Source organism: Montipora capricornis, chromosome 11 (assembly GCF_036669925.1).
Source record: "Montipora capricornis isolate CH-2021 chromosome 11, ASM3666992v2, whole genome shotgun sequence".
Lineage (NCBI taxonomy): Eukaryota > Metazoa > Cnidaria > Anthozoa > Scleractinia > Acroporidae > Montipora > Montipora capricornis.
This window is the reverse complement of record NC_090893.1, coordinates 17,771,184-17,796,183: the sequence shown is the minus strand read 5'-3', so window position 1 is coordinate 17,796,183 and position 25,000 is coordinate 17,771,184. Positions and strand designations below refer to the sequence as shown.

At 39.9% G+C, this 25,000-nt stretch overlaps 3 protein-coding genes across 7 annotated transcripts in view; all 3 read left to right on the top strand.

Moving 5' to 3' along the window:
• Positions 1 to 25,000, top strand: part of LOC138024322 (tetratricopeptide repeat protein 28-like) — a 95,159-nt gene that overhangs the window by 16,259 nt on the left and 53,900 nt on the right. The window contains exon 5 of one of the 5 annotated variants that reach the window (XR_011126977.1): positions 5,392 to 5,484. The exons of the other annotated variants lie outside the window; for them this stretch is intronic. The gene's annotated coding sequence lies outside the window, so the exon portion shown is untranslated. Of the gene's footprint in view, positions 1 to 5,391; positions 5,485 to 25,000 lie in introns of those variants that run through there. 5 annotated transcript variants of the gene reach the window in all.
• On the top strand, positions 6,023 to 11,848 carry LOC138024327 (tetratricopeptide repeat protein 28-like). The gene is made up of 2 exons (XM_068871489.1): positions 6,023 to 9,131; positions 10,650 to 11,848. Exons 1-2 carry the CDS (start codon positions 6,029 to 6,031, stop codon positions 10,667 to 10,669), a joined length of 3,123 nt encoding a protein of 1,040 aa, XP_068727590.1. The 5' UTR covers positions 6,023 to 6,028; the 3' UTR covers positions 10,670 to 11,848.
• Positions 19,468 to 25,000, top strand: part of LOC138024323 (tetratricopeptide repeat protein 28-like) — a 126,394-nt gene continuing 120,861 nt past the window's right edge. The window contains exons 1-2 of the mRNA XM_068871483.1: positions 19,468 to 19,624; positions 23,081 to 23,151. The gene's annotated coding sequence lies outside the window, so the exon portion shown is untranslated. The remainder of the gene's footprint in view (positions 19,625 to 23,080; positions 23,152 to 25,000) is intronic.

Below are 25,000 nucleotides of genomic sequence, written 5' to 3'. Positions count from 1 at the left end.
AAAGTCATGGACGTGGTTTTCCATAGAAAATTATGAATAAAACCTTGATGGTGAAAGAGAATGTTTATAAAAATACATAAATTTACCAAGTTCTTGTAATCTAATATCCGAAAATTTGATAGTTCTATTTCTTTGAAGATTGGGTCTCAGTGATTGATTTCGGAACTATTTTGACTGTACGCTTTGCAAAGAGACAAGACTACGAAGATTGGATTTGTACATGCACAATAATACAATAATGACTATAAGGATAAACTAAACAGTAGTACAGAGTTCGTAAACAAAATTTAGAAAAGCAACTGTACCTGAAATTAAATGCTGTAGGATTCAGAGATTTTGCAAGCCAATTGAGAAATACAGGGTTTCCAAGAAAGATGTTAGTCAAGCACATCCCCAAGAAAGACCCTTCTAGGATTTGGTCAGTTCTTTCATAATTTTTGCAGATTTGCATTGAAAGATGACGTCTTTCCTTTCGAGGCTTAAATACAATAAAGAATTAGTTAACTGCAACTTTAGTGGAAGTTATTTTTGCCTTGAACAAGGTAACCAAATAATTAGACCTAAGAGACTAGCATCGCCATATCAGCAATTGCTAATAAAATCAGGTCTGGTAGTTGAATACATCACTGAAGTCATGAACATAGGATAAGAAAAATAAGGGAACGAGAATGAATCCTTTCGGAGCGCGGGTGCATATATCAATGGACGTGAAACCAAACAAATTACGCCGACGTAATGGACACCTTAGTATTCACGTTTATGAAGCAGAATTTTTTCTATCCACCATAACAAAGGCCTTATAATGTAAATAAATACACACTAATGGCATGTTCACTGCCATCAAGCGCAAGATGAGGTCTTGTACAGGTCAATCAGTGGTAAAGAGTTAGTAATACGAAAAGTAGAGCAAACATAAACTTAGTGTAATGTATACTGTGATGATGTGGTGTAATATAAATGTGCTGTAATTTATTTAAGCTACTTACAAGACGGTTATAGATAATTACTTTCGTTCTAGAGCAACTTTGAGAATCCAGGGGACATTTAGAGCAGTCTGTATGTCATAAAAAGTGATTGACAACCAGCTTTAAGCAGTGGTATCACAACAACAATTTGATTTGATCAGGAAAATATGATGACAAAAGGACAACAGTATTGCTTTGGCTGAGTTAAGTCTGATATGGGACACATATATGCCATTTGAATACGTCCATTTTGTCCGGTCAATTCTTTCTTTAAAAATTCAGTTTAAATCAGACAAAAAGGGCTCAACAAAAGAAGTAAAGAGTTTCACGACAACAGCAGAAAATTGTCTTTGTTAGACTCGTAATAACCGGCGGTCTCTTTAGTGTTGGCTTGGCTACGTACCTACAGCATTTGTGAAAAGTGCATTGAATTTCTCATGCTTTCTTTCGTATTTTTCAAGGAGTGCCCTCTCTTTCAAAGACGACCTTTCTAGTTCTCAAGAGTTCTTGTAATCAAGAATGGAAGACAAAAAGATGAAGGTTTTCGAGCAGCATATACAAGAGCTTAGCGTTGCCAGAAAAGAGCGAAACAGAAAAGGGGAGGGTATTGCATACTTGAATTTAGGCGATTATTATTATGGCTTGGCTTATTTTGAACAGGCCAAGAGGGATTACACAGAAGCATTAAGGATTTTTAAAGAAATAGGTTTCAGTGCTGAAGAGGGAAAAGCCTGTGGCAAGCTCGGCAACGCTTATCACAGCCTGGGCAATTTTAAAAATGCCAGAAAGTACCACAAGCAACAACTAAGTATTGTAAAAAAAGTAGGGGATAGGGCCGGGGAGGGAGACGCCAATGGTAATCTCGGCAACGCTTCTTTCAGTCTGGGCAACTTTAAGGATAAAGTGTTTCGTTTCCAGAATGGTAAGGGCAGGAGAAAAGATAGAATACTATAGTGTGGGTCACTTGGCCTGTCATTCTTATTTCACTTCGCGTATTGTCATAGGCGTACAGGCACGATCCGACCTGGGGGGGGGCGGTGTCCTTTTTGCCCAAAAAAAATTACACAGTGCCCGAATGCTTGATTGTTGAAATCCGTTTTTTACTCTCTCAAAATGTACGAAAGAAACATTAATTTACAACCCTTAAAAGTCATAAAACTGTTTTTTTAACCTTATATAATCTATGTAGGTCTACTCGATCAAGTAACTTAGAACCTCACATACGTGAGCCCCAAAATTGAACTTTACACTTTTTTCACGTACGATTTACGTTATATCCTGCGCGTAATTTTTGTGGGTCAGTTTTGCTTTTCACACCCTTTACTTTTGTACTATAACTTCATGTATAAAACTAGTTCCCTTTAAACATCTTGTTAGAATCCCTGATGAAGTCTGTTTGATCAGACGAAACCGGTCGGATAATAAACAAAGTTAACAAGATCAGTTGCTGTGTGCTGCTCACTAGTTACAATTTAAAAAAAATTAAAAAATGTATACATTTTTTAATTCCATCTTTTATCGTTTCTTTATTTTGAGCGTATTGCCCGAACATTTCCAAGACTGGGGGAATGCCGCTCCCCCGGCTACGTGTATTGTAACTCTAGAGAGAGAAAGATAGAAATGTGAACGCAAACTCTCTGAACGGTGTTCCTTGGTATCAACATGCATAATTAGCCTTTAAACGCCAAACGCAAGGCGCAATAGAACGAGACAACAGACGTATTGGCGTTTTTTGAGGGGAACACTGCCTTGCGGCTGGTTAGCCTGTGCGATTTCCAGATTGCGTGACATAGAACAACCTCACTTATCTCCCCAGCACTACGAGCTGAGTGGTAAACAGGAAGTGCTGGATCGGACAAGAGTATTGGTTAGTGAGCAATGTACAAAGGCAAATGAGCCAACAAGCTTGGGGGAAGTCGCTGCGCACACTTAACCACACCACGCAGGAGTGACCCAATTTTCATGACGGCAAAGCGATATATCCAACCCATCTCCAAAGGGAGGGAGGGAGGAGAAAAACGTTTGAAAAATTGCAAACAGCTAGTTGATTTTACTATAGAAGACAAACTGCCAAGTGAACCTTGGTGACTAACTGAGGCTTTTATAGCTAGACCCTGTCTATTAAAGTAGCCAGTTACACAGGTTCTACTATGTAGCAGGTAGGCATTACACGTGCTCTTTAGCAATAATGAATGAGGCTTAAACAGATTTGGCCAATGCCGGTGTACGTTATAATCTGAGATCTAGGAACAAAGTCTTTATGTCCTCGTTTTATTTACAACAAAACCGTTGATTATAACAAAGAACGCGAGTACGGTCACGTGCCTTTAACCGTATTTTACTGATAAGGCAGCAAAATCTCATTTAAAGAGAACAACATATACTTGTTTATGTGCACAATATATCGAATCATAAAGTCTACAAATACCTATTTTACCTTCAAATACTTAACCTTGCATAACATTTCAAATTCCGTTTCCCGTGAATCTTCTCATGATTATGTGTTACATACGCACCATGGCAATTACTAGCTTAAGTTTACAATCACTGGTTCCTCGTTAGTCCAATTTATTACTAAGACTTGTTTGCATTACTAATTAACACGAAAAGGGATAACTTGGGAATTTTAACAATATATCGCTTTCATCTAACCCATAATCATTCAGATACGTCCTATGCATGATCCATTTCGTTGGCCTTTGCGTTAGTCAGCATTATGGTTTGCAATATTTTAGGTTTACGTATTGACAACTTTGTTTTTATATCTCGAAGATGTTTAGATTTCCAATTACAAACTCTGTTTTGATTGGTAACTCTAACTGACTGTGTAAATAGTTCACCCTGAATTCAAAATAGATAGGTTTCGTTTCTGAGAAAACAAAACAACACTCTTTTCCAAATCGTAGCGGGTATTCCTGAGTCTGTATTTAATTTTATTTCATTTTGCATTTACTTGTTCATCCACGCTTTTTGAAAAAGTGTTACATACACTCTACTGTACCACGTGCTTAGATTTAAACGCATACCTGAGGTAGCTCCTATAGTTGTGTTTACGAGCAAGTGATCTCCTTGGCTAGTCATGCGATAAAATGTGGATGACCTCGGTACATTTTTAACCAAATACGTTCCAGTAAGTTTCTTCCTTTTTCTGCTGCTCGGTTCTCGGGCACGTCTATGTCGATGCACACGCAAATCACAACTAAAGTAAACACACTTTTGCTTATCGAGACCTATATTTCTCCTTTGTAATGAAGTCTTTATTATCATTGAGAATCAAATAACTGTACAGCCTTTCAAACTACATCACACTTATTTTCTAAAGAGCTGATCACAGTCTCCACTGATGACATCAAATCTTGTAAAACTAGAACAGAACTATACACACAAGATGGCAGTGAAAACGATCGCTAATATGGCTAGTTTAAGTAATATGTCAAAAACGAGGGCGAGTGCTTCATCACGGGTTCCAAACACCGAGAAACAGATAAAAGCACGAGGCCGCAGGCCGAGTGCTTTTATCTGTGAAAGCACATGAGTTTGAGAACAAAGGATATAAGCTAGACCATTACAAAGAAACAAACTGTTTAACAATAAAAAACGAAAAACCCAATAGACAAAAAATTTATCTTCGTAGTCAATGGTACACTGAGCGGGAGGCTATTTTTTAGCGGTGAAAATGGTACAAGCGTGAGGCCATTTGTTCGCTGTGCAAATGTTTATACTTTGTCTTCAAAAGATTCCAAAATGGCAGCCATTTGTTTGTGGAGTTATTTTCTTTGTCGCTGTCATCTTTAGAGTAGTTCTCAATAAGGTACCCGCTGCTTGTTAAAGAATTAGTATTTTGACTTGTATCAATTTCAATAGTTGCGTCCATTTCAGTTACATTCGAGTATATTCTTGTCTCATTCAGTTCGCGGAACGAACCGTTTCGAAGCTGATGCTTGACATCTTTTAGTGTGGGTCTACCGCGAAAAGCGTATGCCTTTCTTTATGTGTTTTGAGCCCCTCAGGAAGAAAAGCCAACGCAATGTCGATCTTCAGTGATCCAAACAATGCATCACAGTGCTCTTCGTGACCTTAGATTATGTGCCTTGCTATAAATAACCGAAGTAAACAGCGCCACGTGACTTCTATTGTGCATTACCCAATCATAACACCGCCACGTGCTTTCTATTGTGCATTGCCCAATCAAACATCGCCACGTTTTTCTATTGTGCATTTTTGCTGCACAGAAAAAAAAAACGCTGAAATCTAACGTCTTTTATAACTCGAGGCTCTACGGGCCCGAGTAATGAGGGAACCAGAATAGATACTTCTGGAGCGCGGGTGCGTATATTAATGGCCGTTAAACCAAGCAAATTACGCCAACGTAATGGACCCCTCCCTTAGTATTCACATTTATGAAGCAATTTTTTTTTATCCACAGTAACAAAGGCCTTAGAATATAAGTAAACACACACCTATGGCATGTTCTCTGGCATCAAGCGCAACCTGACTTCTTGTACAGGTCAATCAGTGGTAAAGAGTTAGTAAATACGCAATGTAGAGAAAACATAAACTTAGTGTAATGTATAGTATGATATATGTGACGCAATTTATTTAAGCTACTTACAAGACGGTTACAGATAATTACTTTCTAGAGCAACTTTAAAAATTCAGGGGACATTTAGAGCAGTCTGTATGTCATCAAAAGTGATTGACGACCAGTTTTAAACAGTGGTATCACGCGAGCATGACAACAGTACAGTATTACTTTGGCTGAGTTAAGTCTGACATGAGACAAATTTATGCCATTTAAATACGTCTATTTTTTGCGGTCAATTCTGGCTTTAAAAGTTCAGTTTAATCAGACAAAGGGCTCAGCAAAAGAAGTAAAGAGTTTGACGTCAACAGCAGAAGTTTGGCTTTGTTAGAATCATAATGAGATGCTATCTCTTAGGCGTTGGCTTGGCTACGTACCTGCAGCATTTGTGGTCAGTGCATTGAACTTCTCATGCTTTCTTTCGTATTTTTCAAGGTGCGCCCACTTTCAAAGACGACCTTCCTTGTTCTGGTAATCAAGAATGGCAGACAAGAAGATGAACGTTTTTGAGCAACATATACAAGAGCTTCACGTTGCCAAAAAAGAGGCAAACAGAAAAGGGGAGGGTACTACATATTTCAAGCTGGGTGGTTATTATTATGGCTTGGCTTGTTTTGAACAGGCCAAGAGAGATTACACCGAAGCATTAAGCATTTTTAAGGAAATAGGTTTCAGTGCTGGAGAGGTAGAAGCCTGTAACAATCTCGGTATCACTTATCACAATCTGGGCAATTTTAAAAAGGCCAGAAAGTACAACAAGCAACAACTAAGTATTGCAAAAGAAATAGGGGATCGGAACCAGGAGGGCCATGCCAATGGTAACCTCGGCAACGCTTATTGCAGTCTGGGCAATTTCAAGCGAGCCATAGAGTATTACGAACAACATCTTAGTATTGCAATGGAAGTAGGGGATAGGGCCGGTGAGGGAGGGGCCAATGGTAATCTCGGCATTGCTTATAACAGACTGGGCAATTTTAAGCGAGCCATGGAGTATCACCAAAAAGATCTTAGCATTGCAAAAGAAGTAGGGGATAGGGCCGGGGAGGGCAGGGCCAATAGTGGTCTCGGCAACGCTTATAACGGACTGGGCAATTTTAAGCGAGCCATAGAGTATCACGAAAAACATCTTAGCATTGCAGAAGAAGTAGGGGATAGGGCCGGGGAGGGGAGGGCCAATAGTGGTCTCGGCAACGCTTATAACGGACTGGGCAATTTTAAGCGAGCCATAGAGTATCTCGAAAAACATCTTAGCATTGCTGAAGAAGTAGAGAATAGGGCTGGGGTGGGCATTGCCTATGGTAATCTCGGAAGCGTTTATTTCATTCTGGGCAATTTCAAGGGAGCCAAAGAGTATCACGAACAACATCTTATCATTGCAAAAGAAGTAGGGGATAGGGCTGAAGAGGGCAGGGCTAATGGTAATCTCGGCATCGCTTATCACAGTCTGGGCAATTTCAAGCGAGCCATAGAGTATCAAGAAAAACATCTTAGCATTGTAAAAGAAGCAGGTGATAGGGCCGGGGAGGGAACGGCCATTGGTTATCTCGGCAACGCTTATGAAATGCTGGGCAATTTCAAGCGAGCCATAGAGTATTACCAACAACATCTTAGCATTGCAAAGGAAGTAGGGGATAGGGCCGGGGAGGGCATTGCCAGTGGTGATCTCGGCAACGCTTATCACAGTCTGTGCGATTTCAAGCGAGCCATACAGTACCACGAACATCATCTCAGCATTGCAAAAGAAGTAGGGGGTAGGGTCGGGGAGGGCATTGCCAACGGTAATCTCGGCATTGATTATTACAGTCTGGGCGATCTTAAGCGTGCCATAGAGTATCACGAAGAACAACTTAGCATTGCAAAGGAAGTAGGGGATAGGCGCGGGGAGGGCAGGGCCAATGGTAATCTCGGCAACGCTTATGACAGTCTGGGCAATTTTAAGCGAGCCATAGAGTATCACGAACAAAGTCTTAACATTGCAAAGGAAGTAGGTGATAGGGCTGGGGAGGGCATGGCCTATAGCAATCTCGGCATCGCTTATGGCAGAATGGGTGAGCTTGAAAATGCTCTTCTCTTTAACGAACAACATCTTACCATTTCCAAGGAAACGGAGGATCCAGTAGGGCAGGGAGGCGCTTGCCATAATCTTGGTCGTTTTCACGAATTTTCAGGCTCGTTGTGCAAAGCCCTTAATTTTTATCGTCTAAGCATAAGACATTTTGATGAAACAAGGCTTCTTCAGTCAGAGGATGCATTGAAAATAAGCTTTCGTGATACAAAACAAGGGACGTACACAGCTCTGTGGACAGCACTTTTAAAGAATGGAGAGGTTGATGAGGCTCTGTATGCTGCTGAACAAGGACGAGCACAGGCCTTGACAGACTTTTTGAAGGTGCAATTCGGCTTTGATGAAGAACCTTCCAAGAGAGCTTCGACGAAGGAAACTATTTCCGCTCTAATGAAATATTTGCCTTTACAAACAGTTTTCATGGCACTTGAACGGAACATTATTAATTTTTGGCTTCTGAGAAGAGGAAGCGGAATAAGGTTCAGGCAAAAGGAAATCGTAAATGGAAGTGCCAATTCACTGATAGAAACTACTTTGAAACAGATTGGTGCAGGGACTGTTGTCCGATGCGAGAATCGCTCGGTACACAGACAACGCAGCGACCTCTCTTGCAATAGAGGGGCTGGTGAGGAAACCTTTCAGTCTTTGAGCGTCTCCCACAAGACTTTGCAGCCCTTGTATTATGTCTTAATCAGTCCAATTGCAGACTTGCTCCAGGGTGATGACTTAATCTTTGTTCCTGACGGACCATTTTGCTTGGCTCCTTATTCTGCATTGAGTGACTCTCTCATGATTCGTAGTGTTCCCTCGTTGACCGCGTTAAATTTGATAGCTAGTGCACCTGATGACTTGAACAGTAAGAGTGAAGCGTTGCTTGTGGGAGATCCGTTCTTAAAGGAAATCACTTGGGGCACCGGTGGATCCATGTACGAACAGTTGCCGTGCGCGCAAAAAGAGGTGGAGATGATTGGAGACCTTCTGCAGACCACGCCTCTCACAGGCAAAAATGCAACGAAAGCTGAGGTGCTGAAAAGAATGAAGTCAGTTGCTTTAATCCATGTTGCTGCTCATGGAGATGATGAATTTGGAGAAATCGTTTTGGCCCCAAATCCCGACCGCACATCACAGATCCCCAAAGAGGAAGATTACCTGTTAACAATGAGTGATGTTCAAGCAGTTCGTCTTCAGGCAAAGCTGGTTGTGCTGAGTTGCTGTCATAGTGGTCAGGGAGAGGTAAAATCTGAGGGTGTGGTGGGAATAGCCAGAGCTTTCCTATGTGCTGGTGCCCGGTCTGTTTTGGTGTCACTCTGGGCAATTGATGATGAGGCGACCTTGCTGTTCATGAAGAGCTTTTACGGACACCTGGCAGATAGAAAAAGTGCAAGTTTAGCTCTTCACCATGCTATGAAATCTCTTCGGGAGACAAAGGAGTATTCCGCCATTAAATACTGGGCGCCATTTGTTCTAATTGGCGATGATGTCACGTTTGAATTTGGACCTCAAGAACTCGAAAAGAATGGTAAGTGCTGTTCTAATATAATTTTAATTACTGAAAAGAAATATGATGTACAGGTTTCGTATCGGAAAGCTGTTGAGAGAAAAAGGTAAGCTCCTCACAGAGAAATGGTTTCAAATCGGCCGTCAATGTAGTTCTTTTACGAATTGCTTTGGCTAAGGAATAAAATAAATATTGATTCCATTCACCGGTAGGTCTTTCATACACCGGATCCGAAATAATTAATATTCTCGAAACAAAAGAACAAAGCGAACATACTAATACCTAATTAGCAAGGCCTAATCGGAATGACAATGGTTCTTTTGTCCTCTGCCATTTTAGTCCCGTATATGAAAGTCTACCCCATTCACCGGGTCGGGTACTTTCTTTTCTGTACGTAACTGTTTGAACAGTGCCATGGACTGAAAAGAAATCACTAATTGCCGGTTACCACCGTAAAGTAAAGTTAGATAGGGAGCTTAAGCACGCGCGCTTTTGAGGCGCGGACGGCAACCGTGAGAGAATATTTCGTACGCCAGGGCAGTGGTGCCAGATTTCTATGCTAATAATCTCTAAAGATAGTTAGGAATGTAAATGTGGTTGTGTGAAGATGAGGTAAAGGGGAAAACTGTTACTATGATCAAAAAATCATTTCTTTTTTTCTTCAGGTTTTGAAAGCAGGTTCGCTTAACACCTGATTGACAAAATTTTGAGCTTTGAGTTTTATCTAAAGTCTGTTTATTTTGAGTGTAAGTTTTGCATTTCACGGTCCGCCATTACTCAGGTTCAAAACTGACCGATTGGACCTTAGAGGGTTTGATCTATCGAAAATGATGTCATTTACTCACTAGCTTAAAATTTCAGCGTGTAAACACAACTCATTATATATGTAAGACACCAGTTTGAAAATGTAAAAGCCCGAAACTCCCGTGCTGCATACTAATTCAGCAGCATACACAAGCATTGCGTTCTTAAATTTATTTTATCAAACGAGTTGATAAAGGTCAAATAGCCACCGTGAAAGATTTGGAAAGCTGACGTTTCGAGCGTTAGCCCTTCGTCGGAGCGAATCAATTCGCTCCGACGAAGGGCTAACGCTCGAAACGTCAGCTTTCCAAATCTTTCACGGTGGCTATTTGACCTTTATCAACTCGTTTGATAAAATAAATTTCTGTTTCAATCTCCCACCGACGCAGCACCACAGTTTCTTTAGAAACTAAAATCATTGCGTTCTTAAACTAGTGAGTCTTAACTTTGACGTCATTTTCTCCGCGACCCAGCTCTCTCAAGATTTTAAAGTTAGTAATGGCGGATCAATAAATAAAAAAGTTCCAGTTAAAATAAACAGGTGTCTCTTTAAAATCAGAACTTAAAACTTGGGTCAGTTCGCGTTTAGCTAAAATAGTTTTGAAATCCAAAGAAAAAGAAGAATTGTTTTTCGGTCGTAGGAGCACTTTAATAATCATTTATCAATCAGAATGAAATTTCTAATCGTCATTTAACCCGCTATGTTTTCTCTTTCTTTCTTACTCTTTTTTTCAGAAATGGCGTCCAAAAGTTGAGATAACTACTTCTTGGACTGTAATGCGTCAATATGTCATTTTCCTTACTTCAATTAAATGAGTTATTGTAAGCATTAAAGCATTTAACCTCATCATAAGCGGTAAAGGAAGATGGTGAACTTTCCATTTAAGTCCAAGACAGAGTTTCCAGGAAGAACCGTTTTTCATTCATACTGGGAACGCTAAATATCATTGCTGTCATATGTAATGATCATCCTTTTTTTCTCAAAAAAACAAAAATTCAAGACAAAGTTGCCAGATCTTCTCATTAGTCTTCCTGTAAAAAAAAAGGTGCGAAAGAGAGCCCATGGACAAAGAAATGGCAAGTTTTTCTGAAGAATCTAAAATGTAGATTTCCTGAGAATTTATAAGAAGGCCAACGCAAAATTTAAAAAAATGGCCGACTACTGGGGCATATTCCTAGAAGGTAACAAATTAAGAAAGTAGAAATTACCTGATGTGCTAATGAATGTATATAGAGGTTTTAAGACTCGAACTTTTCTATTCAAGAAATTGCTTGAAAAAGGTTCCAGAATCAAACAAATAGGAAGTTTCTCAGAAAGGCGGATTTTCTAAGATATTACCACAGAGGTGCAAGGCAAAATATTTTTGAAAATGGGCGATTTCTTAGGGCCGATTTACACGGTACGATTTTTGTCGCATGCGGCAAGCTCACGACAGGCCTACGACATGACTTACGATTGTCGCAGCGTTTTAAAACATGTTTTAAATGCTACGACATTTTTTCTGACGTACACAACAATCGTAAATCATGTCGTGGGCCTGTCGTAAGCCGTTGTCGCATGCGACAAAGATCGTACCGTGTAAATCAGCCCTTAGGCAGATTTCTAGAATGTAAAAGACTAGGAAATGAACTTCAGGATTTGAGCGATCTCTTTGGGCAATTTCTTAGAGAAACTTCGAGAAGGTCAATAACTAGGAAATAAGAGTGATGTTTGATCTCTTATTTAGCATGCGTTGAAAGTTTAAACTGTAGAAATATTTCCTCTTTTAGTTGTTGGGAGATTACGATCAATGCATAGATTTATTGGTTCATACCAAGTAGTAAACCCCTTAATCCAAACGGTCGATGTTATAGTAATGAACAATCTTAGGCATATACAAGACTCATATAGTCATAGTCTCTTTGTTTTATAAATAAACATATGAAACCTCAAATGTGGCTTACAAAAGAAAGCTCTCAATGACCAGTGCTTCACTTACACAGACTTTCGAGGAGAAAAATTAAGTTGTCCATTTTATTGTCCGTCGATACAATCGTGGAAAATGGCAACTTGAGCGCAGATTGGCTACCGAAACTACAGAGGAGAGTATTATAGAGTGTTTTCACTCACGTGATCATAACCTTGTTTTTCAACCGAAACAAGAGAAAACGTTTGCATGATCGATAACAGAGCTCAATTCCCAGAGGATTAGTTGGGTACACCAACATGGCCGCCGTGACGTCACATGAAAACATTCTATATTGACTCGCTTTTGAAACAAGCAGTCAACCGTTTTTCTACCACTTCATGATTTCCTTTGGAAAATGGACTATGGGTGCTTTTCATTTGACGGAAATGATTCGGCGTGCAATTGCGTTACTGAGCTACCAAGCCACCTGGGAGCTGGTCACTGGGGCCAATAAGTTATCGGGACTTTCGAGAAACGGACCCCTGGTCACAAGCGAGTTCGTATTATATCCCATAATTCACCTGCCTAAGACTGTCCCTTCACCCGTCACAAATCAACTAGTTTTCCATTCTTCCCATAGCTCGCGTAGCTGGTGGGATGAGTTTATCGCAGGATTGGAGGATTCCATCAATAACTACAAATTCATTGATTCTGTCCACTTCTGTAAATATCTTTTGTTTTCAGTGTCTTGACACTCCTGCTGGTCTTTCCATAATTGGTTATTTCTTTTGAAACATAGAAATGATTGACTGGTTTTCATGTACTAAATTCTAATTCTGCATTTGCCTTTGCTTTTTATCCTTTGTACCAGTAATTGTCATATTTTCAGTCGAAATTGAACCAAGGAAACATGTCAAACCTAGTTTTCGTTTGTCGGGAAAATCCCAAACGATTGGGGATTTCGCAGTTTACCGACCGTCCCAGTGTTTGCGGACTGATGAAAACCATAAATGGTAGACATCCCCGCTAATCTGGGATGGTCGGGGACGAATCGGCAAAATAGGAAGCGTTTCTATTTTCCCAACATGTCCCAGATTTTTGGGATCGTCGGCGATCATTCCCGTCATATGAAAACACAAATTTGTACTTTCGGGAACGTCGGCGATGGTTTTAGCTCGTTATCGATCTTCTAAATTGGCTGTTTCAATTTTTGGCACACTTTCCATTTTCCGCAGAAGTCAATATCGGGAGAAGCTAGGTCAAGCGTCTGGCAATTTGACGATATGTGGGCAAAGTCTGGGATGATCGGGAAAATGCTAGCCTCCCACGCAGACACTCTTAGGGCTTCGTCACGCGTTCTTCCCCCACGAGGGGACGAAGCCCTCAGAGTGTCTGCGTGGGAGGCAACCAAAAAACTGGTCATAGATCTTTGCTGATTTTTTTACTACTCCATGAAGGCTCCATTCTCCGCAAACTGGTGATCACTGTGTTCGTACAGGAGAAAATAGCCATTCTTTGACGGATTAAGCTTGGCGTCAATGAAAATCCGCCATTTTATCAATGTGCGCGAGCTTGTGCTCACGGCAATGATGCAAGAAGGGTTGCGCAATGTAAAACCAGGAAGTCACCTTAAATACCCACTGTTTACACTGTAATATTGGTGTTTCTAACAGTGCGTATTATGCAATTATCATTCACTTTTAGCTTAACTTCCTTTTTGACGATCGAGAGAAATAAAGAAACTGAAGGTTACTGTACAAGATGCGATCACGGAGTTGAAGTTACCATGCTGGCCCAGTGTCAACTGTTTCTTTGCCGAAACCACAAAGAGAAAAATGCATGAAACCAAGCGCATCGCAGAGGACCATCCCAGTTTAATCAATTAAGTATTTTTTCCAAACAATTTGGCAATCAAAAAGGCAATAATGTTATATTTTTCCCCACCTGAAACACGGAACGTGGCTTTTGTTAACTTTAATCTAAATGCACTGAAACTGTTTCAAACTGAAACACCTATCGTCAAACCTGAAACTCTTGTTTGCGATCTGCGGTAAACTTAAATCTTATAAGAGCTATATTCCTTATTGAAGTGAATGGTTATGAACTTACACTTTGAATAATTCAAATATTATCCCATCTTTTTCGACAATTAAGTCATGGTGGTCACGAGAGAAAAAGTTTCACATCCAGTTTTGGATTGACGAACTACAGGTATGCGAAAGTTTTCCACCTGAAATTTCAGGGAGTGAGCAGATATTGCATGGAAGCTCTGTCCATTTGCCAGGAAGGGCATTAAAGACGGTGTGTACAACTACACATTGTATAATTTGTCTGGTCTCTGTTGTGGTCTTCACGGAGGACTGATTACTGCAATTTTGTTACTCTTATCCCCACTAGAGTCAACTTGAATTGCTCAATTTCTCTCAAGTATCCAGTGGCGGATCCAGGGGAGTGGTCCTGACCCCCTCCCCCCACTTATTTTTGGACCAAAGCCACCAAAACACCATAACACACCAAAACTGTGAAAGGGCAAAAACAAAATGTTTGAGAGCGGGCCCCCAACTCACCTCCAGGTCTGGTCTCCGCTGGTATCTATCTTGACGCCCCGCTTCAAATGAATTGTTTGTCCCATAGCCATAACTGCTAGTTAACCACCTGCAATTTTCCTTTGGCCTGTCCTCTTTCTGATGCTATCCCTTGACGCAACCCTCCAATAGAAAGCTTAAGCAATGACAACGGCGACAGCAACGTACGAGAACGTCATCTCAAAATACAAATTCGCGTTATTTTAATGGCTTCGTGACTATTTTAACTTTTTTAAAATTTAACAAGGGCGTGGTAGTTCCTCAAAAGTGACATCTGTCTGAATATCACTTAATTTAGGGAAGAAAATGAAAATTTATCCTCAAGTGCTGACGTCCTTTACCAAACCTTAAACTTGGCTTGTTCACGTTGTTGTTTTACTGACGACGGCAGAGAAATGGACTAAAGTGATATCACGCACGTGCAGGGCGTGCAAAGCTATTGTTTTTGCCCACTAAGTATGCAAATTTGTGAAGTTCTTGTTGCCGTCGTCGTTGTCGTTGCTTGAGCTCCCTATGGTACAGGCGTGTATGAAGGGCAGGGGTTTCGAAGGGATCTAACTAGCCTCAAAGTGAAGCCAAAGATGAAATTTGTATTTTTGATGGCCTGTAGTTGAAAAGGGGAAAAGTCAACTCTTGATGTTATGCAGGATTCAAAAGTGCCATTCGGGATAGTATAGTCACTGATTCGTGCACTTGGTCCGATTCGGATGATTACAATCCTCTCACATTTTTTAGGACACTCAGTGCAAGCGTTCAATCATCATGATGCAAAGGCTCAAAAATTCAGTACATGAAATGTACCATGAGTGAGAGTAGGCTCTCATCGCTGGCTGTCGTGCATATATTAAAACTGGCACCTCTCGATCTTGATGGCCAATTCATCTGTCGTTCATAGATAGTGGTCTATGTATTGAGTTTGTTATAGATTTTACTCCTCAGACGTTCGAGACATAAGCCTTGTAAAAATGCAGGGACCTATATTCGGTGTTTATTGACGTTTAAGTACACGCTTGAAACTTCTAGAAGGCACATTAACGTTCATTTACTTTTCCTTGGCTAGGAGCGATGTCTCTTCGACCAACAAAGTTGTTGACAGATAGCGTGAACTGCAACTTTCAGCTGGATTGTTATCAATTTCAGTCACAAATACTACAACTCTCTTACATCGTGAATGCAGTAACAGCAAGTGAGAAAAGATCTTCCCGCTGTATCATCTCTTTTGCACGAGAATTAGCACGCGCTCTATACTTTCCTGAAGCGTATGATGCGTAGGTAATGGGAAATAATTTTTGGAAGACTCCGATCAAACTTTAAATAAAGCTGTTTTTTTCAAAACATTCTTGTTGCACATCTTGCCTAGACATTCAGCCTGAACCCGAGATAGCCTGCGCACAGGCTCCCCATTTAGGTTATTCCGAGAGTTAGTCCAGTCGATTTGCTCTGAAATAGCGCGGTCAAAGGTTGGCTTTGACCGCGCGCCATTCAAAGGCAAATCGACTGGACCATGTCTTGGAATAACCCAAATGGGCGGCCTATGGGCAGGGTACAGCACAAGATTAAATTTCCATTTATAAAGTACACTCACAATAGTTATACGGTTCGCTAAAAAATGAAAGAGGAGATTTTTTAAGCCCACGTCAGACTTTGTCTGATCCTTTGGATCATCAACTTTCTATCTGATAGAAAACAACGCGTTAAAGTGGTACTATGATCATAAAATCATTTCCTTTTTTTCTTCTGATTTTGAAAGCGTGTTCGCTTAACACCTAACTGGCAAAATTTTGAGCTTTGAGTTTTATCCAAAGGCTGTTTACTTTGAGTGTAAGTTTTGGATTTAATGGTCCGCCATTACTCACGTTCAAAACTGGCCGATTGGACCTCAGAGGGTTGGATCTAGAGAAAATGACGTTATTTACTCACTAGCTTAAAATTTTAGCGTGTAAACGCAATTTATTATATATGCAAAACACGGGTTGAAAAGTCTGAAAGCCCGAAACTCCCGTGCTGCATATTAATTAGGTCGGGTACACACGCATTGCATTCTTAAACTAGTGAGTGTTTGACGTCATTTTCTCCTCGACCCAGCTCTCTCAAGATTTTGAAGTTAGTAATGGCGGACCAATAAATAAGAAAATTCCAGCTAAAATAAACAGGTATCTTTTTAAAATCAGAACTTAAAACTTGGGTGAGTTAGTGTTTAGTTAACATAGTTTTGAAATCCAAAGGAAAAACAAAATTTTTTTTGGTCGTAGTACCACTTTAAGTTAAATCAGACATTCTTGAACTGGCTCCCTGTTAAAGCAGGGGTCCCCAGGGGACCAAATTAGGCCCGATTTTGTTCTTCATAATGGTCAATGATTTGGGGAGGGCCATGTCACCTAATTTTGGAATGTGGAAGTGCGTGGATGATGTCTCTGTCAGAGAACCTTAGTAAGGTTAGCTTATCATCCTCCCGGGCTACACTCGACTATATAAACAGCTGGGCCTCTGGCAACTGGATGCGTCTTAACGCTAAGAAATGCAAGGAGTTGCGATTGTGTTTCTTCAAGGAAAAACCACAGTTAGCCCCCTTAACAATTGATGATCAACCGTTAGAGGTGGTTAGCGCACATAAGGTCCTGGGGCTTATTATTCAGAATGACTTAAAGTGGAATGAGCACATTGCATCAGTAGTTGCTAAGGTATCAAAACACGTGCATATTCTACGTGTTTTACGTCTGGGCGTTGTCCCAGCAGCTGCCCTAGTCTCAATTTATGTGTCTTTGATTCGCTGTATTTTGGAATATAGCTGCGTAGTTTGGCATTATGCTCTTCCTTTCTATTTTTCTGAACAGTTCGAAAGAGTCCAGAAAAGAGCTTTTGGTCTTATCTTTCCCAAACAAACCTACAGCAGGACACGTGAACTTGCTCAGTGACTGCCCAAGGTTGGACGTACGCCGCAAAGATCTTTGTATTACAACTTTAAAGAAAATTGACGGGAAGGGCCCTCTCTCAAAGCACCTGACAATGACGCGGGTGAGCGCGCATGGACGCACGATGAGAAACCCTACCACAGAACCTTATATAAGTGAAGAACGGAGCGGTTTAAAAGAAGCTTTTTCCCTAGTGCAATAATTTATTTTAATAATAATAATAATAATTATAATTTATATTTTTATATAATGTGTATATTCAATATGTTTTTTAATAATTTTATTGTAAATACACATTGTAATTCATTTTTAAATGCGTAAATAAACTATTACCAGAAACCCATAAGGGTTGAAACGTGTAACGGCCCCTTGTGTGCTGGGAAACAAGCTTCTGAATATCCAATTTGCTAAGTACCATATTTGGAACAACAAGAGCGAGGGGTTTCCAAATATGGTACTTAGCACTGAAACATTCAAGCAATCAGTTCGCACTGAATATTCGAAAGCTGTGAACGCGCGTTACACGTTTTAACCCATATGGGTTTCTGCTATTACCTTACCTAACTACACCTTATTACCTTATATTGTTACACAAGCTGCACCACTATGGAATTAGAGGAATAATCAATAACTGGTTGTCGTAAAATTTGTCAGGCAGAACACAATCAACGCCAATTGGGCTCCCATATAAAAAGGGGAGGGAAGCTCGTCGGAAATTTTACATCAAACCCCTGAAGGAGACCAATTTGGGCGTGGCTCAGGTTTTTTTTACCCCTAAAGGAGACCATATCAAAACACAGAGAAAGAAATACCGTGACTTTTAATAACGACAGAGACATTATCATCTAATACTTTCACCTACGTGAAACACATACACACTTTTATATTTCTTCGCGCGCAACCCTAAGGAAACATTTACGGCTACATATCAAGTTGTTTTTTGCCCAGAGACCAAAGTGAGACCAAATCCGAAATTTACACCCGTAAGCGAGACGAAGAGCATCCCTCCGCTTTCTGTATGGGAGTTCGTCTCCCGAAAAACATCCAAAATTTCAAAATCCTTCGAGTGTCGCTTACAACGAATTTGGACACGGCTGGTCAACCGTTCACTTATTCAGTGCTCTCACCGTATCGAGGCTCAAGTGAGGCGTTGACTTGCCGTGTCCAAATTCGTTGTAAGGGGGCCTCGAAGGATTTTAAAATTTTGGATATTTTTCGCGTTTTCTCAGCAATGAATACTCGGTGGACCTTGAAACTTTGTCAAATACAAGTAAATTTATCCGTGTGGCCATCGACGGAGTTTGAGCGTGAGTGGTGCCGGAGAAGTCTGATTTTATTGGCGAGATGTAAATATCTTTTTCAGATTGTTATCTAGCGTGCGAACGCAGACGTATTTTTGGCTGTTGAAACGACCGCTGGAAATACGTCTGCGTTCGCAGGCTATTTGTTATCGAGATTCCCATACAAATCCTTATAATTTTTCACCCTCCGAGTCTGGGCAGCCTGTGACGGCATCAGCAGGCGTTGCACAGTGTTGTAACATCGTCGGTTTCATGAAACTTTGTCACACTGTTTTGTTTAACTTCCATTACGACACAAGTTTCAGGAAAAGTAAAACGTAACGGTTGCAACGATGGGGTCGTACTACACCTATTACAGCTAGTAAACCTATACAGCCACTACATGTACTACAGCTAGTACACGTACTACAGCTACTAGACCGACTACACCAACCACAGCTACTACTAGTGCCTTTTGTTTTCTTAAATGTAAGCTGAAAACTTACTTATTTCCTGTAGCTTTTAAAGCGCATCCTGTTTGATATTTACTCTTATCATCATCATTATAAATATTGTATTTTATTAATAGGCATGTAATTATTAGTTTTACTAATTTGAATTTCATTGTAGTAATTTAAGTTGTAAAACGCTGTTGATCAGTGAATGTAAATAGCGGTCTAGGAGTTATTAAATTATTATTATTATTATTATTATTATTATTATTATTATTATTATTATTACATCACCTTCACTGCTACTACACCTACAATAGTACATGGTAGTACCTCCTACTTTTGGGACAAAATCATGTGTCCCCATACATGACATACCTACCAATCTCTTTCTCAGGCTCTCTCTTATTCTCGGATTATTGTGGGAGGTGCCTCTCAGCAGTTTATCGCAACACGGAAGTTTCGGTTTCTTTTCTTAGTTTTCCGTCATTTGTGATAGATAAGGCAAGTAAGAACAGATTCGAAGTTTGTGGTTGGAAAATTGAAAGGATACCAAAGCACGTTTAACAGATTTCGCTCTGGAAAACTACATGTACGTAAGTCCCACCAAGTAGCTAGTAGACTAATTGTAGATGCATATACGTAAGTCTTATGTCTCGCTTTGCGACAGAACTGAAACATCATTGATCCATGTTAAACTCTCTCATAAAGTTACAGAATTTGATGGTCGACTTTGAAGTTACTTTGAGTTATGCGTAAGGATAAACCCTCTACGTATGAAACATGATCGTTTTATCGTGATACTTGATAATGTAATAACCACATCAAATCGTAATTTGCAGAGTAATTTCGTTGAAATTAATTCCGTTCACGAAGCCATTGCTTGACCTGACGGCAATCTGCATTCATTTGGGAGTCAGGGTGGCTTACTGGTTATCTATCGAGCCTACCACCACTGCTAGCCGGGGTTCAACTCTGGCCTTGGCCAGCATGTGGGTTGAGTTTCAGTCGATCTCTAAAAGGGGGGAACTGCTAACATAGGGGATCTCTAAAAGGGGGAATCTCTAAATTACTAAAATAGGGAGTCTAAGAGGGGGAATCTCCAAAATGGGGAATCTCTAAAAGGGGGAATTACTAAAATAGGGATTCTCTAAAAGGGCGAATTTCTAAAATGGGGAATCTCTAAAAGGAGGAATTAATAAAATAGGGAATCTCTAAAAGGGGGAATTACTAAAGGGGGAATCTCTAAAATGGAGTATCTCTAAAATGGGGAATCTCTAAATAGGGGAATTACTAAAATGGAGAATCTCTAAAAGGGGGAATTACTAAAATGGGGAATCTCTAAAAGGGCGAATTTCTAAAATGAGGAATCTTTAAAAGGGGGAATTAATAAAATAGGGAATCTCTAAAAGGGGGAATTACTAAAATGGGGAATCTCTAAAAGGGCGAATTTCTGAAATGAGGAATCTTTAAAAGGGGGAATTAATAAAATAGGGAATCTCTAAACGGGGGAATTACTAAAAGGGGGAATCTCTAAAATGGAGAATCTCTAAATTGGGGAATCTCTAAAAGGGGGAATTAATAAAATAGGGAATCTCTAAAAGGGGGAATTACTAAAACGGGGAATTACTAAAACGGGGAATCTCTAAAAGGGGGAATAACTAAAATGGAGAATCTCTAAAAGGGGGAATTTCTCAAATGGGGAATCTCTAAAAGGGGAATTAATAAAATAGGGAATCTCAAAAATGGAGAATCTCTAAAATGGGGAATCTCTTTAAGGGGGAATGACTAAAATGGGGAAATTATCTCTAAAAGGGGGAATCACGAAAAAGGGGAATCTCAGAGACTGCGAAAATTAAGAGAGGTCTGATCCATTGATTTTAATGACAAGCATCCATTTTAACAGTGCAATTTTTGACCGCTGGTGCAATTCACACAGAAATGCCTGCTATTAAAATATCAACAAAGTACTGTTTCTATCTTAAAACTGCGGACGAAACATACAATATGAAAGTTGTAAAGCTGGAACAGAAGCTGGAAGACAAGTTAATGGCTTTAAAGTCAGAAAACCAACAACGTGAGGAGAGTAGAGAAGCGAGACCTTCTAAGCACCTTTGACAATTCACCATTACAGTCAAGCAAAAGAGGAAGCAAAAGAATAATCTTATTTTTGACATTTGGATGCACTGTGGGATATCAGCCGTGAGAGGAATTTAATAACGCACTGTAAACATGAAACAATGTTTTTGTGCTGTAAATCCTGTAAAATCTTGGCCTCCTTGATAAATGTAGCTGTAAAATCCTGAGTTGTACTTAACAGCTTTTTTACAATAACATTTTCTGTGGGCTTTCCTTCAGCTTGAAAACACCAAAAACACGGCCCCAATGGTCCCTTGACCTATCACTTGTTGGCCGACTAGGTCTTCCCATCGAAACTTTGGCAAACCAGCAAATCCGTCAAGCTTTTTCCGTTTACTAGCAAAAGCCAAGATAAACTGAAGTTCAGCCATGTTCACTTAACGTCAACTTGGCTGAGAAGAGACAAAACATTGCCTGTCGCGAAAAAATATTTTTTTATGGTTTTCCCGCCATCTCGAACAACTTTGGGAGAATTTAGTATTTCTTTAATTGGTCTTTCATGCTTTTCGTCATGCATGCACTGCTCAGATTTCCCCTTTATGTGTTCGTGTGCAAGTGAATGGTGAGGTATCCATCAACTTGAGTACCACGAAATAAAATTTAAGGAAATGACTCGAAAAGCCAACAATATAACACAAGGATGCTTATGATTCTACATATTCTTATTACTATTGAATTTAGTTGTACACTACTGTGGCATGAATGGCCTTTTTTGGATGCGTCTGAGAAAAGTAAATACCATCATGTTTTCCCACCATTTCTATTTGAAGACAGGCAATTAAATTATTTGTTGCCCTTCCTCATAAGATGCCTTCGGATGGTGGCTGTAAAAATCGACTATGTTTAACACAGCAAAAAGGGGAGCGGTGTTCATTGCAAAGAATACATTGCTAATTTGCAAGGCCAATCAGTTAGCTCGAGAAGGCCAACTAATACGAATCCCTTGAAACATAAAGGGATGCTACATCCTTCAGTGACCTAACAAATAATTATGTTGTTTTGTTGACACTGAATTTCTTTCAAGTTGAAGTGAAATTGCAACTGATGTTGGCTTGGGAACACTTTGTCCTCTGTGGAGCGCCTCTCTTTCATTATAAGGCTAGCGGTGGAGAAAGAACGCCAAGTGAGCCAATCGCTAGGTCTTAGGCGTGTTAACAACCTTCACTGATGCATTTATGGATACATATATTAAATAAATATACTGTATGAGAGACTTGCGATCGCAGTAAGAAGTTGTCAGCTGCTAATGTTTTGATGCAGCGCTATCTGAAAGCCATTTCCTGCCCAGTGATTGATGACTGTCACACTTTCTTAGGAGTTAAAAAGATGTTAAGAGATACCCCTTTTTAGAGATTCCCCCTTTTAGAGAATCCCAGTTTTAGTAATTCCCCCTTTTAGAGATTCCCCACTTTAGAACTTCCCCATTTTAGAACTTCCCCCTTTTAGAGATTCCTCCTTTTAGAGATTCCCTGTTTCCCATTCCCCGTTCCCCTTTCCCATTGCTTCATTCCCCATTCCCTGTTTTACAACTAGCCGTTGGTATTCCTTTTACCGGGTATGATTATTTTGTAAAGTCACTTGTGAGTGACACAGGCACGCAAGCAATCTTCCTGTATTGCTTACACTTAATTTATTTGCGGCCGGATTCATTATTCAGACAAGGAACATTGCAAAGTGATTTAAGAATTAAGCGAGACTTAATGTAAGGTAAAATCTTGATTGGAATTCTGCTGGGCTAAAACACTTGCCTTGATGGATTACATGAGATAGCAAGTGCATGTGTTAATTAACGTGGGTTGTGTCTGTATAGCAGCCGCAAAGGTTAATCAAAACTGATCAATTAGTAAATACTGTATCTCCTGAGTTCGGTGTGAGTAATTTATTTAACTGCATCAAATCACTATTACAGAGTTCTTGCCAATGATTGGTGAAGCTTTCGCTTGACATCACACGGAAAAGCATCTGTTTGGAAAAACAGTGGTAAGTCGCTCATCATTACTTAAATTCTTGTAATTTTGTAGATGACTCATGCAATGAAAACAACCTCTAATTACGTATAACTTGTGTTATGTTATGTTATCTCTAAGTTACAGTGAAAAAGATCACTGCCATTGTTCATGTAGAAGACATGTCTTTTCATGCACTCGTGATCCATATATGATTCAAATTTCCCTTTTGGATGGATGAAGAATTTAAAGTTCACTTCATTCTCAAGTGCTCAGGGTTAAGCTAATTGTGGCGAATGTAGATTGGCTTATGAATAGTGTGTGCTGCTACAGTAGTGACCCGGTACTGTATTACAATATGAGCATGTAGCTTCCAACATTGGATTTGATCTGAGATAACTCAACTGCATTTTATCCTGTAAATGCGTGCCTTAGGCTGTTTAATTTTGAGGGCTTGTATTGGAAATGGAATCCTTGTTTTTTATTTAATTTTTTTTTATGGTTCTACAGCGTAAACATATTAATTTTCTTTAAATGGATGTCAAAAGAGCAGAGGGTAACCAAGAATCCTGGACAAGGTTGTTTACTACATGTATATGAACCTGGTCCATATCCAAAAAAATTTATGCATGAATTAAGGTTCTTAAATTGCCACTGCCACTTCGCCCCCTCCCACCACAATGTTGAGATATACAGTACATGGATTCTTTGCTCATCTTCCTGAACAACATTGTCCTGGGTGGGGTGGGGGAAGGGTACATTGTTGGCCTTCTTTTTAGGTTGTGGTCCAGAAGTTAAAACAACAGGAAAGTGTCAAATCTTTTTGTCCAGGAATCTTCGTAATTTTATGCTCATTAAGGAAACATGCACAATCAGCACAAACAGCTTATACTCGTGGCATAAAATAACTCCTATATTACCCTATGAAATCATCGCCTCTAAACACTTGACTACCTTTCCTCTAGATCCAACTTTACTCCCTGCCGCTGTGCAATATTGGTTGAGACCTTCTGATTTTTTTCGGTAGATCCTGCCAGTAGGAGCTCGTACTTTGTCAAGCAGGTTGGTCTTGTGTGCAAAAGTATTTGAAGTGCCCATGACTCCTTGTCATACTATTCTCTCACCTTTTTGGCAAATGCAACGTGTAAGCTCTTCTCATTGTTAGCAAGCGCCCCTTTTCTTCTGGGCCTAGTACCCTTTGCTATTTAAGAATCTTCCCACGGTTCGAACTGACACATTACTTTCACAGATATTTGCCTCATTCATGAGTCGCTTGGCGGTATCTTTCGCAGTTTGAATAGAGTCCTTTTAAGGAGTCTCTCTTCTCTGGATGACAACTTTCTTGGCCTTCCTCATCTTTCGTGGATGACATTTGTGTGAGTTCGCGAATGTGTTTAATGACTGTTAAATTATTTTAACACTCGCGTTACTGCAGATCAGTCGGCTTTTGCCTTTTTTCCATCTCCAAAAATCTGATGAGTGCTCGTTCTTCCGCCGATGTTTTCCTATTGTACATGTACACCATACTTGCTTTTTTCACTGAACTGTGTGACTAATCACACTTAACCTTCATGTCTGAGTGAAAAAAGGAAAAAACTCTCCTATGCGTGACTATTGTGACCAGGTTGTATTCATGTCATTTTTAAAGACCGAAAATAACATTTGTTATTTATTTCTACCGAAATCTAGAAATGTAATCTTTTTCCTATCTTGCGGCAAACAAAAGTTACAGCAAGATTTTCCCAGCTATCACAGTCTTTCTGGGCTATTCACGGAAACTACTTAACAATAAATGACAAGGTCTGATATTAACCAGATGGCTTTTTGCAACTCACACAATCTTCGACATAAACCTTGAAACACTTTGAATATTCTCGCACCGT